The sequence below is a fragment of the Paramisgurnus dabryanus genome, chromosome 13 (genome assembly GCF_030506205.2).
Source record: "Paramisgurnus dabryanus chromosome 13, PD_genome_1.1, whole genome shotgun sequence".
In the NCBI taxonomy this organism is placed as follows: Eukaryota; Metazoa; Chordata; class Actinopteri; order Cypriniformes; family Cobitidae; genus Paramisgurnus; species Paramisgurnus dabryanus.
In genome coordinates, this window is record NC_133349.1 from 1,478,547 (window position 1) to 1,493,466 (window position 14,920).

Genomic DNA, 14,920 nt, shown 5'->3' on the forward strand with positions numbered 1-14,920 from the left:
TGTTGGTCCAATTTGATTCCCTCTCTTGCGCACAGTTGCAGTCGTCAGTCTCACTCTCAGCCTCCTTCCTATTACGAGGTGTTACTGTAAAAAATGCGCTACACATGGCATTTTAAAAACCGGGTGGTTTATTTATAGTTCGAATACGGATATTTGCATATTCGAACATCGAATAAAAAGTGACAGCCCTAATATCGGCCTATAATTGGTATCGGCAGCAATTTTTTTCACTGATGGACTTCGGTCTGTTTTTTTAAAAATGACGATCGGGGCAGATTATATCCTGGCAATCAAAAAGGTCAGAAAAATACATCAAAATTAATTATTTTCAATTGGGTGACAATGTCAACAGAATTGCGTAAAACTCTTTGCAACAAGGATCGGTCTTTGCATCCCTAATGCCTATTATTCGAAAGAATTGATGTTAAAATTTTTTTTAAATGTTATATTTCACCCAGAAATTGTGCCAGCATGCAGCCATTTTCGTGTCAGTTGAGGGAGATGAGCACTATTTTTGCATAAATAGTTAGAGATTTTGTTTAGTAGGTGAAACATACTTTTGAGTCATTTAGTTGTATTGCCTTTGCACCCAACCACACGTTACATTACAATACACATTGTTCCTGCATCTCGAGCCACTTTGTTTAGGCTGCTGTGTTTATTTCCCATCTGTCCCATTTCTTGGCTGGATGTGCACTTCGGTGATTCGACTTGTATGTCCAGCCTTCCATTTAATGTTTTGTGGTGTGTGTTGTAATAATGAACCGAGTCTTAATGGCTGGTCTGCTGCAATACTCTTACAGGAAACCAGGGATCTTTCAGCACACGTGTCCCCTTGATAGTAGATGAGCAGCATGATCTGTAGATTAGACTGCTGCTGTGCTAGGATGTTCTGTGTGCATATTGCATTATGGGTATTAGCCAAACTTCAGAAAGATTTAGCTTTTAGTCTTTCTAGTCCGTATTAAGTAATAATCATTGATGATTTACAGTCTTTTATCAAAATAATAATAACATTAAAAGATGTTTTATGTTTTCGTCTGTTTTTAAGTTTGTACATCATAATATATTTCAAGTATTGGATGTGTTTAGGATGTGTTATATTGAACGTGCAATGGGGCTTTCTGTTTTAATTTTTTTAGACTGCTTTGCATCGGTTCTGTTCCAACATACAGGCTCACAAAATTTCTAAATCCCTTGTAGCCATTTGGGCAGGCACTCTTTAATTTTTGGTAGCCCGAAATGAAAGCAAGTCGCCCGAATAAAAAATACATTTTTGTAAAATATAGAAGACACAAAACACAAATAACACATAAAATAATTAAATTACAATCATCAATAAAATATTTGCTTCCAACTGAACTGAAATATCTATCTAAAATTCACTGATAAGAAAATGCTACTCGACGTTTTGGGCATAGCACAGGGTTCCTCAATTAGTTTTCACCACGAGCCAAATTTTGCCAAAACAAAGCCTATAGGACCACTGACCACAATGTTTACTCTGCTATTCTTGTTGTTTTTGATGCTGTTTTTTCCTAACAAATAAAAAATCTGGATTTCCATGCAAGACAACTTTTCCTGCTCATCTCCACACTGGATATACTCAGTATTTAATAGTGGTTCAGTGGGTCACAAAACTCACAGTTCGAATAATACAATGTTGTTCCAGTTACAGATTGGGTAATTTTTCAATCAGAAAAATAGGGGCTGCTGTTGCTTTAAGAGCAAGTTCTGCACAGTGTCACGCATACTGTAGCAGGCTTCTCTTCACTGCACATGCAATCTATATCACTTTAAAAGTTTGCTGCCGGACATTACATTTTTTACGTGAGGATAGTAATGACTGACAGAACGACATTGGAGTAAATTTTGCGCAACAGATCCAGATCGTCAATGAAAAATCAGTAATGCTTGCTTCCTGTACAGTTCGTGGCTTCATCGCACCTTTTAAAGATTTTAATACCGGCTTCCTAAATTACATGCACAATAATTACCCATCCAAATCTGTGAGAGAATGCATAAGCATTTAAATATATTTTTCCTCCCTATAAGTCAAGACAGCCCGACAGGCAGGGCGGAGATGTATTTTGGTAGCCCGACTGCAAGTCACAATAGCCCCGGGACGTTGGGCTAGCAATTTTGTGAGCCCTGAACATCTTGTGAGTGCTTTGCTATCTACTGTCTATGAAGGCAGCTGGTTTCTAGAGCAGCATCCTATTTTAAGTGATCCTAACAAGGGACTGGTTAAAGAGATCAATGCATTATGGGATTAGGAATGTGCACGAATGGTCGAATTGTCAAATATTTGATTTGCAATAATAATTTGAATAGAAAAAATGCTATTTGAATGTTTGTTTGTTTTTATTGCATCACTGTAGGGTTAAGACTACTTTTCATTTAATGCTTTTTCACTTCATCTGTACTGTCCCTGTTTGTGCACTGCTTTAAAGGGGTCATAGCATGAAAATTAGACTTTTTTCATGTTTAAGTGCTATAATTGTGTCCCCAGTGCTTCTATCAACCTAGAAAATGTGATGAAGATCAACCCAGTAACTTAATTTGAGTAAGCCATTTTCTGCAAGCATGTGAAAAATTAGGTCGTTTAGATTTCGCCTGTTTTGTGATGTAGGTAGCAAGGCGAATTACAATAATACTGCCCCCTTTATCTGCACTAACCAACCATGGCACTGGAATTTAGTGCAGAGAAAAAGAGGGAGAAAAAAGGACTTGACAGCACAATTAAGTTTCTATTACAACAAACCACCATCATTGTGATCAGTGTTCGCATTTCATCCGCTCATTTGCATTTTAAAGGACACACCCGAAAACGGCACACTTTTGCTCAGGCCTACAAATTAGCAATTTTAACATGCTATAATAAATAATCTGTGGAGTATTTTGAGCTAAAATTTCACATACACACTCTGGGGACATCAAAGATTTATTTTACATCTTAAAAATATATCATAATATGACCCCTTTAAGGATCTTAATCTTTCTTCATATGTCATTGTCTGCTATGCTGCTTCACAAAAGCTGCAACACACCATGCAACCATTCAGTGTGTTCACTTCACACAGTGCCTCCAATTTTTCCTGGCAAATAAAGTGCAGATTAATGAATTTTTAGCGGATGAAGCTTTTTTATTTTTACTTTTATTTTTAAGGCCTTTCATAATGCATGTAGGGTTGCAAAGGGGTGCAAATTTCTAGTAAATTTCTGGAAACTTTCCATGGGAATTTTGGAAATATTCCAAATCTTAACTGGAATTTACAGGAATGTACAAGCTTTTATGGAAATTATTGGAAATTGTGTGAAATTTATATAAACTATATCATATACAAACATAAATAAGCATTTTGTTTTTTTTTCATAAGCAGACATGCATGCAAGGTAATACAAATTTTAAAGAATCCTTCAAAATCTGTAATTTTGGAAAAATCCTAAAAGTGTGGATTTAATTGATCAAAAATCCTTAAGAAATCATTCTAAAATGGACTACATTTAAGTCACCTGTTATAGTCAACTGCAATTTCTTCAAATTTCCATTTTATTCTCATTTGATTCCCATATATTCCTGTTAATTTCCATGGAAAGTTTCCAGCCTTGAAAATTCCTGGAATTTTGCAACCCCAAATGCATGCCATATATTTTTGTTAACTATTATTATTATTATTATTATTATTATCTACCGAATCCTGAGATTGGGTTTGTTGTTTTCTGTCCGTATGCATTCATTGCAGCAAAGTACTCTGTGTTGTCTTTGCCCAGTTATTTATTCTTCCAGTAGTGTGCTAGATAGCATGTCAAGACATCGTTGGCACTTATAACCAGAACCTATCCCCGAAGAGTAGACGTCAAAATATCCTGCCAAGATACTTGACTGGAAAGTTTTTGCTTTTTTATAATGCAGAATAGCATATGTATACTATTTAAAAGTGAAAGGATCTTTGCAATATACTATATTTCCAACAAGCATTTACAGCCTGAAGTTTATAGCGGCGAACTAGTTCACTCCTTCTGTCTCCTATGGTTCTTGTTTTCAACCTTAATAGTTGTCCTTAACAACATCCTGTTAGTCCTTAACAACAACCTTTGGTTAGGTTGGTTATTGCTGAAGCCAATATAAATGATGGTTCACTAAATTCAGCCAAGTTTGCAGTACAGAGCGTCTTTGATAATGTTGGAGAGTGTTATTAGTTTAGGCATTGCATAACGATATCTGCTGTGAATATTGAATTTTGAGTTGAGTTTTTAAAGCAACAGCAGGCTGTTTTTAATCATGTGCCTTTGATGTCTCCAACAGGCTTCGTGAAGTCTCAGAAAAGCTCAACAAATTCAACTGCAACAGGTAACCGAGCAAAGACTTTCTTTTTAAGTCAATGGATTTTTGAGTTTTTATATATCTATAAAGTATTTGAGTTTTCTGAAAAGACTTGGCTGACGTTTCTCTGTCCTCACTGCAGTCATCCACACCTTATTCCATTGGAGCAGGCCAAACTTAAACAGTGTGTGGTTGGACCAAATCATGCTGGATTTCTCCTTGAGGTAATTTTATACAGCTTTGCGTTTTTGCTTTTTTTGTGAGTATCTGTGGGGTAAAGTGTTGCATGCATGTTATTATTTTAAAGAGCTGCTTCACTACATGCTTTTGTAGCTCTTTTTTATACATGGTGAAGCTCCGGAAAGAACTAAAAGTGCTATAAAAATATGGTTGTGTGCAAAATTACAAGTCTAAAACTGAAATTTGAGCTTTGTGTGAGGATCAGACTGGAATTTAAGTGGGTTTTGCTCTAGGTCACATTTTATTCTCTGTTTCATGTGGTAGACATTTACCTTCATCCATTTGACAGATGCTTTTAGCAAAAGAAACGCGCGCAGTGCATTCACACACACATTTTAACTGTTATATGTATTATCCGGGAATCAAACCTGTGACCTTGCATAAAAAGTCTGTATTTCAAGTCTGTTTGCTTTTTGTTTCAGGATGGACGTATCTGTAGGATAAGCTTTGCCGTCCAGCCAGACCGCCTGGAGCTCGGCAAACCAGATGGCAATGATGGGTGAGATATTAATAACGCTGTTTGAAACCTGGAAAGTGCTTTGTTGAGCTGGTATGCAAAATACCTCTAGATTAGATCTGTGTGTCCTGGTTAAGATTGCTGTGGATGGATCTTGACCTGCTTTTTAGGCTTGTCTGCATGACGTGATTACAAAAACAGTTGCACTGAGGTTTAGCAGAGGATAGAAGATAATGTTGTGGACTGCTGCTTTTGGCATGAAGACACTGAAGATTATCAGTATTATTTTAGAATGACTGCACATAAACATGAATATAGCATCTAGAATGCAATGTTTAGCAATACAGATGACTCCACCTAGAGTTTTATTAAATTATGTGGTAACGCTTTATAATAAGGGTCCATGAATCTTAATGAACTAATACTTAAATGAATTCTGACATTGGGTTCACACCAGCCGCGTTTGAGGCGTCAAATTCGCGTCATTAAAATCACTTCCTTTTGACGCCTCTAATGCGGCTGGTCTGAACGCAGCATTACTTAAATATGAAGTAAGGCAGAGTTAAAGGAATAGTCCACTTTCCTAGTTTGGGCTTGAAAATTTTGAGTTTACTTGCTTCATTTGTGCCTGAAATTCTAGTCATTGAGACATTCACACAGAAATCAGCGTAATGGGCTTCTGCGACTCCGCTTGCTTATTGTAATCACGTCACTACTAAAGCAAGCTGCTGATTGGTTAACGCAGTGCGTTTTTCTGCCAAAGTTCCAATTTTTCAACTCGCATGTTTGCCGCGGCAACGCTCATTTGGTGCCGCGAGACCTCAAATGAGGCGGAATCGTGTCTGCCGCGCTAAACGCCTCATACGTGTCTGGAGGTCTCGCGGCACGAATCAAGGCGTCTTTACATTGACTTAACATTAAAATCACTTGCGCTTGACCCCTCTACTGCGGCTGGTCTGAACGCAGCATTACTTAAAAATGAAGTAATGCAGAGTTACTGGAATAGTCCACTTTCCAAAAAAAAAATACAGATAATTTACTCATCCCTATGTCATCCAAGATGTTTGTCTTTTTTTGTTTAGTCGACAAGAAATTCCAAATAGTGCACTTTATTTGACCTCAACAGTTTACAGTTTAAATGCAGCTTTAAACGATCCCAATCAATGTCACTTTTCATCTTGCACTAGCCGTGTGATGCGTCAGCGCGATCTTAAGTATTGCGTAATCACGTCCAAAGCTAACTAGTTACATATGGCATGTACTAATCATAAACTAATGAAGAGTCATCATTAACTACAACATGACTTCACAACAACATGAATTCATAGTAAATTAATACATTACATGTTTTTAGTTGTTAGTTAATGTTGTACTTAATTATGACACTTCATTAGTTCATGCTGAAGTAAAAATATATATATTTTTTTGTTTATGTAATTATAATACATAGACCCATATTATAAAGTGTAACCAATAATATCCTGGCTCTTCCTTGCTTTATAATGGCATTGTCTGGGGTTCAACGTTTCGAAGCTCAAAAAAGCACATCCATCATCATAAAAGTAATCCACATGACCCAGTGGGTAAAAAAATGTCATCCTGAAGCGAAACAATAGTTTTGTGAGGAAAAAGGGATTCATGTTTTGAGTTTTTTGCTATAGTTATGATGCATTTGTAATGTAAACAGACAAAACTCTGAATTCTAATATGGTGGCTAGAGGTAGATCGATTAATCGGTTTTGCAGATTAATCGGCACTGATAGTTCATTGGTGGAACGATCGGCTGTCGGCAAAAATCCATGCGATTTAGTTTTTCCGAGTTGCGTCCATTGCTTCATTTCATACAAAAATTTTTGTGGACTAGATGCCGCATTAGCAGAGAAACAACATCAGGAACCTAAATTTGTCGTCAAGGCTGACACAACGTTAATATTAGTAGTGCCTCAAACAAAAAGACACGCAGATAAATCCAACCAAAATGTTTAATGTCATGATTATCACCATCCACTTTCATTAGTCTATATCAAGCTGGTTACTTTTATTCATGATTTAGCTGGCTAAGCTGCATATTTTAAGCTTCCATTTTAAAAACTATCGGTCGATTAATCGGTTATCGGCAAGTACGGACCAACCTAGTTATCGGTATCTGTAAAATCCACTATCGGTCGACCTCTAATGGCGGCATGTGAAATATCATTGGTCCTCCCATGTCTCATATTTTGATCATTTTTTCAGGATGTGCTTTAGATAACAGCGGGTCACTATGTAGATTGAGAAATGCAAATTACTAAAAACTGACACTTTGGTGTTTCACAAATGTTTATAGTTGGGTCTGAAAACACACACACACACACACACACACACACACACACACACACACACACACACACACACACACACACACACACACACACACACACACACACACACACACACACACACACACACACACACACACACACAGCACGTTGCAGCACTTTCTTTTTTTTGATTGTATTACAGACTTTAAAGGGGTCATTTTTTAATATACTTTCCTATTATAAACTAAGCTGTAGAAACAACTATTTATAATTTCATGCCAGATATGCGTGTGTAATCTATGCAAATCCTGCTGAGGAAACAATGTATTAGAAAAGCACATTTTTTTTATTGTGATTCCTGATTATAGACAAAAACAAGGACCTCATTTAAAAATCTTAGACAATTCTGATCGCCTTCTGGTCACCGCAGCGTTTTCTCTGCTTTGCTTGAACCGAGTAGGTGTTTCCCTTTTGTGGTGTTTTCGGGATTAATGCCATTACAAAAGTCCAAATTTGTAAACCGCAATTTGTATAAAACTTTAAACGGGCACGATGGCACATGATTTAGGGGAAATCTTCTCCCTGCCAGCCTTTCCAAAAGCTCTTGTCTGAGGAATGCGCTGCAGTCAGTTCTGATTCCTAAGGGTGTTGCCATGTTAGTCGCCCCATGATTAAAGAAGCTAATTGGCTCAGGCCTGGGCTTTCCAGGTTCTGTGATGTCCCACGTGTGGGACTATAGGTGTGTAACTGATCTCCCATCTTTTGTTTCCAGTTCAAAGTTGAGCAGTGTCTCAGGAGCAGGAAGGAGCTCCAGGCCAGGCAGGACTAGTGATCCGCCCTGGTTCCTGTCTGGTTCTGATACACTGGGCAGACTGGCAGGCAACACCCTTGGGTAAGTTGTGGCAGGGCTATCAGAAACGCAGGTAAAGTTGGTGGCCACAGGTGCCTTGGGTTATGAGAAAGCAATATGAAAGTTCTGCGTTTTTGTGTGCATGGTCGTCATCATCCAACATTTTGATTTCATAGCGCCGTTATGTTTTCAGGTCTTATGGTGATTCAGTGTTTAAAAATAAATCGCATTTAGTTCTCCAAAAATGTTAGAGCTGGGCCATAAAGTAAAAAAATCTAGGTCATATTTGATGTATATCCATGTGAATTTGTTTGATTATACACATATTTAGTTGTAATGGAATGCCCTACAGTAAAAATATGGATAGAAATGGTTAAATTTTTACAACACAAACACAAGAAAAAATTGATATTTTATTTAGTCCACTATGCAACAATTCGAAGTAATAAACCGCAGTTTTTTTTGTTCAATGCATGCATCTTACTCGTCTAATAACTTGGTCTCAAATGTTTGACCTGTTTTGTAGACGTTTCACTTTCTGTTAAAGAAAAGCTGATGCTGATTGTGTATGTGTGACAGGAGCCGCTGGAGCTCAGGAGTAAATGGAGGCGGCAGCGGAGGAGGGGGCAGTGGAGGTGGAGGTGTAGGAGGTGGGGGGGCTAGCGGAGGGGGAGGCGGTGGAGGAGCAGCAGGGGGCGGATCTTCAGGCCGCTCCTCCACAGCTGCTCGTGATTCACGCAGACAGACTCGCGTGATCCGCACGGGCAGAGACCGAGGTTCGGGCCTTCTGGGCAGCCAGCCACAGCCGGTCATCCCAGCATCTGTTATCCCGGAGGAGCTCATTTCACAGGTGTCTCACATGACCATGCATATATCACTCTCAAATCAAATAAAAGTTTTTCCAAAAAGAATACTGTGCGTTATGGTTGTGACAGTAATGGCACTAAATGCAAAATGTTTTAGTTTTATCCTAAATTTCCTTTATGCATAATGAAATTCTTCTTTTTTGAAATGTGACCTGGATTTGCATGTCTGATATTCGTCCTGTGTGCTGGTGGCGTAAGTAGAAAACTCATTAACTCTGCTTTGTCTCCAGGCCCAAGTGGTTCTTCAGGGGAAGTCTAGGAGCGTCATCATCCGAGAGCTGCAGCGCACAAACCTGGATGTAAACTTGGCCGTAAACAACCTGCTGAGCCGAGATGATGAAGACGGAGATGACGGCGATGACACGGCTAGTGAGTCCTACTTACCAGGAGGTAAACTGTCACAGATACTGTACATTTTTAAAGCTATAACCCCTGACAGACTGTTTTAACAATGCCTTTTACGCCTCTATAGAAGACTTGATGTCTCTGCTGGATGCGGACATTCACTCCGCTCACCCTAGTGTGATTATTGATGCGGATGCCATGTTCTCAGAGGACATCAGCTACTTTGGCTATCCCTCCTTTCGCCGCTCCTCTTTGTCTCGTCTCGGCTCCTCGCGAGGTAAAGGATAAAACACACACTCACTCTTGTACACACTATGTGTTAATTATGAAGCCGTCCAGTAAGATTTTTTTATTAAAACCATTTGACTAAGCAATCATTAAAGGCACTGCTCACTACTCGCATTCATGCAGATACAGTTATGAACACAGCGGCAAGATTTGTCATATGCCTCCATCAGATATTTTAAAGAAAAACAGAGTTGGAAATATTATTCATAAATCCCCTTTCACACAGTGCGTTCATCCCAGAAAATGTGTCCGTGTAAGTGCAGACACGTCACTGAAATTGGACCCAAAATCAACCCCGGTATGGGGACCTAGTAACGTTGCTGGGATTATTTTTATTATAGAAAGATAGATATATCTTATCATATGGTTTATTTATTTTGTTAACAACGAATAATGTTAATACTCAACAAGGTCTAAAGTTGAAAATTAAAATAATTTTATTAATAACTGGCTAAATTTATTCACCATCACATCCCTGGAGACTCTGTACGTTGTGTTTATTTATATTTTGACATTAAAAGATGTTTTACTATTTAAAAGCTATTTAAAACGTCGTTATTTAAGGCTTAAATATCGCAATCAAAAAGATTATATTAGTAAAACTCTAGTAGTGTGTGGCTTTTTGCAATTTTTAGTACACTTCTGCATGTGTATACCCTAATAAAAAAAATTCAAATCCAAACATGGTCTTAAAATTTCTAGAGGAAATACATTTTAAACCTCTTTTCTAGTCTTTATTTAGTCATACTTTAGGGGGCGCACACCGGCCGCGCAGCTCAGCGTCGCGCCGAGTCGCGTCTAGGACAACTCGGAGGTATTGTAAACCGGAAGTGCACATTAAATAGCGCAAGCTTTGTCAGATTGCGTCTACTTCAAAATGCTAAATATACGTTAGCAAACAATGTTAATTGTTAATGATTTGGGACAAATATGATGTTATTTAATGTTAAACTATGTGAGTGGCGCTCTGTGGCGTGACAGGGATTTGAGCAACTTCCTGACTTCCGGTGTGCGTATACTCATAGAAAATTTAGTTTGTTAGAACGGCGCGGAGCTGCCTGGCCGGTGTGCGACCTCCTTTAGAAGCTGGTATGGCGTTGAAAAGAAAAGAAAGAAAGAAGTAAAAATTCGAATTGAGTAAATATTTAGGTTTTTATCCGATTAGTCGATTAAAGAATCGCCAGATTAATCGATTATGAAAATAATCATTAGTTGCAGCCTTAGTTGTGATTAATCGTTATGCAGCCCTTGTTCAGTGTACTCCAGTCTGAAGTATGTAATACTAATCTTGATTTAGACTTCTGCTTTCATGACTCGTGTGTTATGTAATTCTGATTTGAGATCAAATTGTTTTCGTGTCAGATGTTATCGTCTTTACAGTCCACCCCTGTAGTACCCAAAGATACCTTGCTGCATGTTTGTGTTGTATGTGAGTGTCTGTGCTTTTGCGAGAGTGTCCAGTTGTGCTGCATGGTCAATCGTTCCCCTAGTGACCTCTCTGTGAAAGGCCCTGCAGTTTTAAAATGATAAAGCTGATTCTGGAAACCCAGGTCACCCCTGTCTTACTAATGACAAGTGACTAAACCAGTTGTGGCAAATCATAATACTCAATCAAAATATGGACCATCACCTTAACAGTCATGGATCCTTTAAAAGCCAGTGTTGTCTTTTATGGCATACTAGTCAGTTATCTTTGGTGGTTGGTGTCACGAAAGTTTATCAGAATTAGATGAAATGAAGTATTTTGATGATTACTCTTGTAGTCACAATGCAATTTAAATGACATCTCACTATTCTGAGGGTCTTTCGCAGAGAGTGGCTTACTCTTATTCCACTGGTGTGACCCTATTGCATACCAGTTCTCCTTCTCCCCCTAGAGCGAGACTCTGAGCTACTCCGCGAGCGAGAGTCGGTCCTGAGGCTGCGTGAGAGGAGGTGGCTGGACGGGGCCTCATTCGATGCCGAACGTGGCTCCTCCAGCCGCGAAGGAGAGCCCAACCTCGATAAGAAGAGTCTGCCGCTGCAGAGCCCCGTCACGCTGGGGGAGGAGCTTCAGTGGTGGCCTGATAAGGTGGGACTTAAATCCTTCGCTGTTCTAGATTGGCAGGTTTTGATTTTTTGAGGTTTTAGTGTCAATGGTGTCATGTTTAAGGCTATTGTCTTACTCTCTTGTCTGTTTCTTTTGTGTGAGGTTTAAAGTTAAAACGTCATGATGATGTAGCTATTTTTACATTATAAATGTAAAAAAAATCTTTAAAAGCTTATTAAAATCAAAGATAAACTCATAAACAGGAAATCAGACTTATGTCTTAAATATTATAAAAGTTTGTTTTTTAAAGGAGTAGTCCACTTTAAAGATGGGGCCCATTGACTTATCATAGTATTTCATAGTATTTTTTTTCCTACTATGAAAAATAAAATGGACCACATCTTTAAAGTGGACTACTCCTTTAAAATGGTTTGAAACTGTGGATACAAAGATTGCATTTCTTAAGAGTGCAAAAGCCAAACGGCAATTATTAGGCTTTTAATTGATCTGTTGAAAATGTTTTAATATTTTTTTAGGACTATGTAACAAAATTTGTCAGCATTGGGGCTTTGTACTCGGAGCTTGTTGCCATCAGCACTAAAGGGGAGCTGTACCAGTGGAAGTGGAACGAGCCGGAACCTTATAGAAACGCACAAGTAAGATCTTCATTCACAGTGGATCTAAAGAAGTGAAAAAGTGAAAATATGGGAATTGCTGAAAGGATTAGTCAATTTTCTTAAAAAAAATCCAGATAATTTACTCACCACAATGTCATCCAAAATGTTGATGTCTTTCTTTGTTCAGTCGAGAAGAAATTATGTTTTTTGAGCAAAACATTCCAGGATTTTTCTCATTTTCATGGACTTTAATGGACCCCAACACTTAACAGTTTTAATGCAGTTTCAAAGGACTCTAAACGATCCCAAACGAGGCACAAGGGTCTTATCTAGCCAAACGATTGTTATTTTTGACAAGAAAAATAAAAAATATGCATTTTTAAACCACAACTACTTGTCTATCTCCGGTCCGATGATGCGCCAACGCGACCTCACATAATTGCGTAGTGACGTAGAAAGGTCACGTGTTACATTTATGAAACGCACATTTGTGTACCATTTTAAACAATAAACTGACACAAAGACATAAATAAGTATCATTCCACATACAACAACATCGGAACGAACCTCTTTCTCCAGACTTGTAAACACTGGCGCGTAGTTTCGCATACGCCATGTGTGACCTCTTGACATGATGACATATTACGTGAGGTCGTGATGGCGCAGGAAGACGAGAAGTTGTGGTTTAAAAGTGAATATTGACAAAATTGACATTCGTTTCCCTAGATAAGACACTAATGCCTTGTTTGGGATCGTTTAGAGTCCTTTGAGACTGCAATTTTAAACTGTATTAAAACTGTTAAATCTTGTGGTCCTTTAAAATGAGAAAGATTTTGGAATGTTTTTTCTCAAAAAACATAATTTCTTTTCAACTGAACAAAGAAACACATCAACATTTTGGATGACATGGTGGTGAGTAAATTATCTGGATTTTTTTTAAGAAAACTGACTAATCCTTGGATATAACCGTATTTAAAAAATTACTCCACAAATTTTTTAAAATAATTTACTCACCCCCAGGTCATCCACGAGGTTTGTCTTTCTTTGTCTAGTCGAAAAGAAAGTCTTTTTGAAGGAAAACTACCAGGATTTTTCTCCATATAGTGGACCATCGTCATTTTCACCAAAAAAGTACTTTTTAAACCACAACTTCTTGTCATGCACCAGCCGTGTGTCGTGTCAGCGCGACGTAATACGTAATGACGTCGAAAGGTCACGAATTACATATGTGAAAAGCACACTTGTGGACCTTCACATACGCCAATGGTTGCGAAGCTTTGTGACGCGCCAGCATGACTGTGAAGAAGTCACATTAACTGCCACCGCTGGGGAAGCAGCACATGAACACATGCACACATACATACACATTTACTTACCTCGTTCCTTCCATCGTTGCGCTATCAGAGGAGCGGGTGCACACGCGATTCTGATAACACCTGGGACATTCTCTCATTTACTTCACTCCCCATTCATAGATATTTCCATTGCTGGTCGTTGCATACACTCACACTGCACTTGTCTTGTCCTTTCTGTGTTGTTTGTATATGTATACGTTTCCTGATGGGGCACGCTGCGTTGGCCAAACCGAGTGAACGAGCGGCGGCCGATTATGACGTCACAGGTTGGATCGCGTCGGCGCAGTGTGACCCAAATCGGGAAAAACCACTGTCTTATTTTGAGTGGGAATTCCTAGGTTTATTTATATGGGAAGGTTTGTGTTATTGTGTTAAGTGTTAATGGATTGTGTCAATATATATATGATATGAATATATATGTGTGTGAAATGTTTAATGAATTATAATTGGCAAGTAAATGGGATACTTGTGGAGATATGAAATATTATACTTACCCAAAAGTGGTATGGCCCAAAAAGGGGCGGGGCTTGGCCTATATAAGCTGAGGCCAAACCTTAAGGTGGGGCTTGTTTACCAAGTCAGGGCGAGAGTGCTATTGTGGAGCCTCAAGCGAAAAGCAAACCTCTTTTGGTATATGGTGGATACCGGTCTCATTTATATATCGGTGTTGGATTATTTTTCTACATTTATTTATTTTTTTATTTTTTTTGGTACTTTTGATTTTTGGTCATTTGATCAGCACGTGTATATATTCTTCACTGTGGATAACTCTTTTGGCACTGTAAATAAATTCCACCTATTCAAAAGAACAACTGCGGGCGCGCCATCATTTTTTTCAATCCCACACGAACTCACACTGTTCCCTAGAAAGCGAGCTGGTAGGCTCGACTCAATCACATTTGGTGGCAGCGGTGGGATGGAGACTCGCAAGACAGCGGCAAAAGGAAAAAAAACCAGGCCGGGTTTACGGTCTCAAGTGAAGGCGGCGTCAGGTGAGCAGGAGGGCTGGAATTCAGCTGAGACTACAGAGGGTGAGGAAGGAGCGACGAGTCTTTCCAGGGGCTTCCCCAGGCCCAGTCCACCATCAGTCAAGCCCGGGACACCTGCCGCTACAGCGGGGGAGGGAATGGTCTCCCTATTGCGCAGATTCCTTGATACGCAAGAGCAGAAAGAGGAGCGCTATCTGCGGGAGCTCAGAGGCCTTGGTGAGTCCATTTTGCATGCGATACGTCCAGAGGACACCTTG

At 39.0% G+C, this 14,920-nt stretch overlaps 1 protein-coding gene across 7 annotated transcripts in view; it reads left to right on the top strand.

The window, feature by feature from the left end:
• Positions 1 to 14,920, top strand: part of ubr5 (ubiquitin protein ligase E3 component n-recognin 5) — a 55,131-nt gene that overhangs the window by 3,814 nt on the left and 36,397 nt on the right. For 6 of the 7 annotated variants that reach the window (XM_065299005.1, XM_065299008.1, XM_065299009.1 and 3 more), the window contains exons 2-10: positions 4,310 to 4,354; positions 4,470 to 4,551; positions 4,990 to 5,066; positions 8,097 to 8,216; positions 8,754 to 9,024; positions 9,271 to 9,430; positions 9,513 to 9,662; positions 11,533 to 11,744; positions 12,239 to 12,358. In XM_065299005.1, coding sequence (XP_065155077.1) covers positions 4,310 to 4,354; positions 4,470 to 4,551; positions 4,990 to 5,066; positions 8,097 to 8,216; positions 8,754 to 9,024; positions 9,271 to 9,430; positions 9,513 to 9,662; positions 11,533 to 11,744; positions 12,239 to 12,358 — 1,237 coding nt within the window. The remainder of the gene's footprint in view (positions 1 to 4,309; positions 4,355 to 4,469; positions 4,552 to 4,989; positions 5,067 to 8,096; positions 8,217 to 8,753; positions 9,025 to 9,270; positions 9,431 to 9,512; positions 9,663 to 11,532; positions 11,745 to 12,238; positions 12,359 to 14,920) is intronic. The other variant, XM_065299012.1, reaches the window with a different exon arrangement.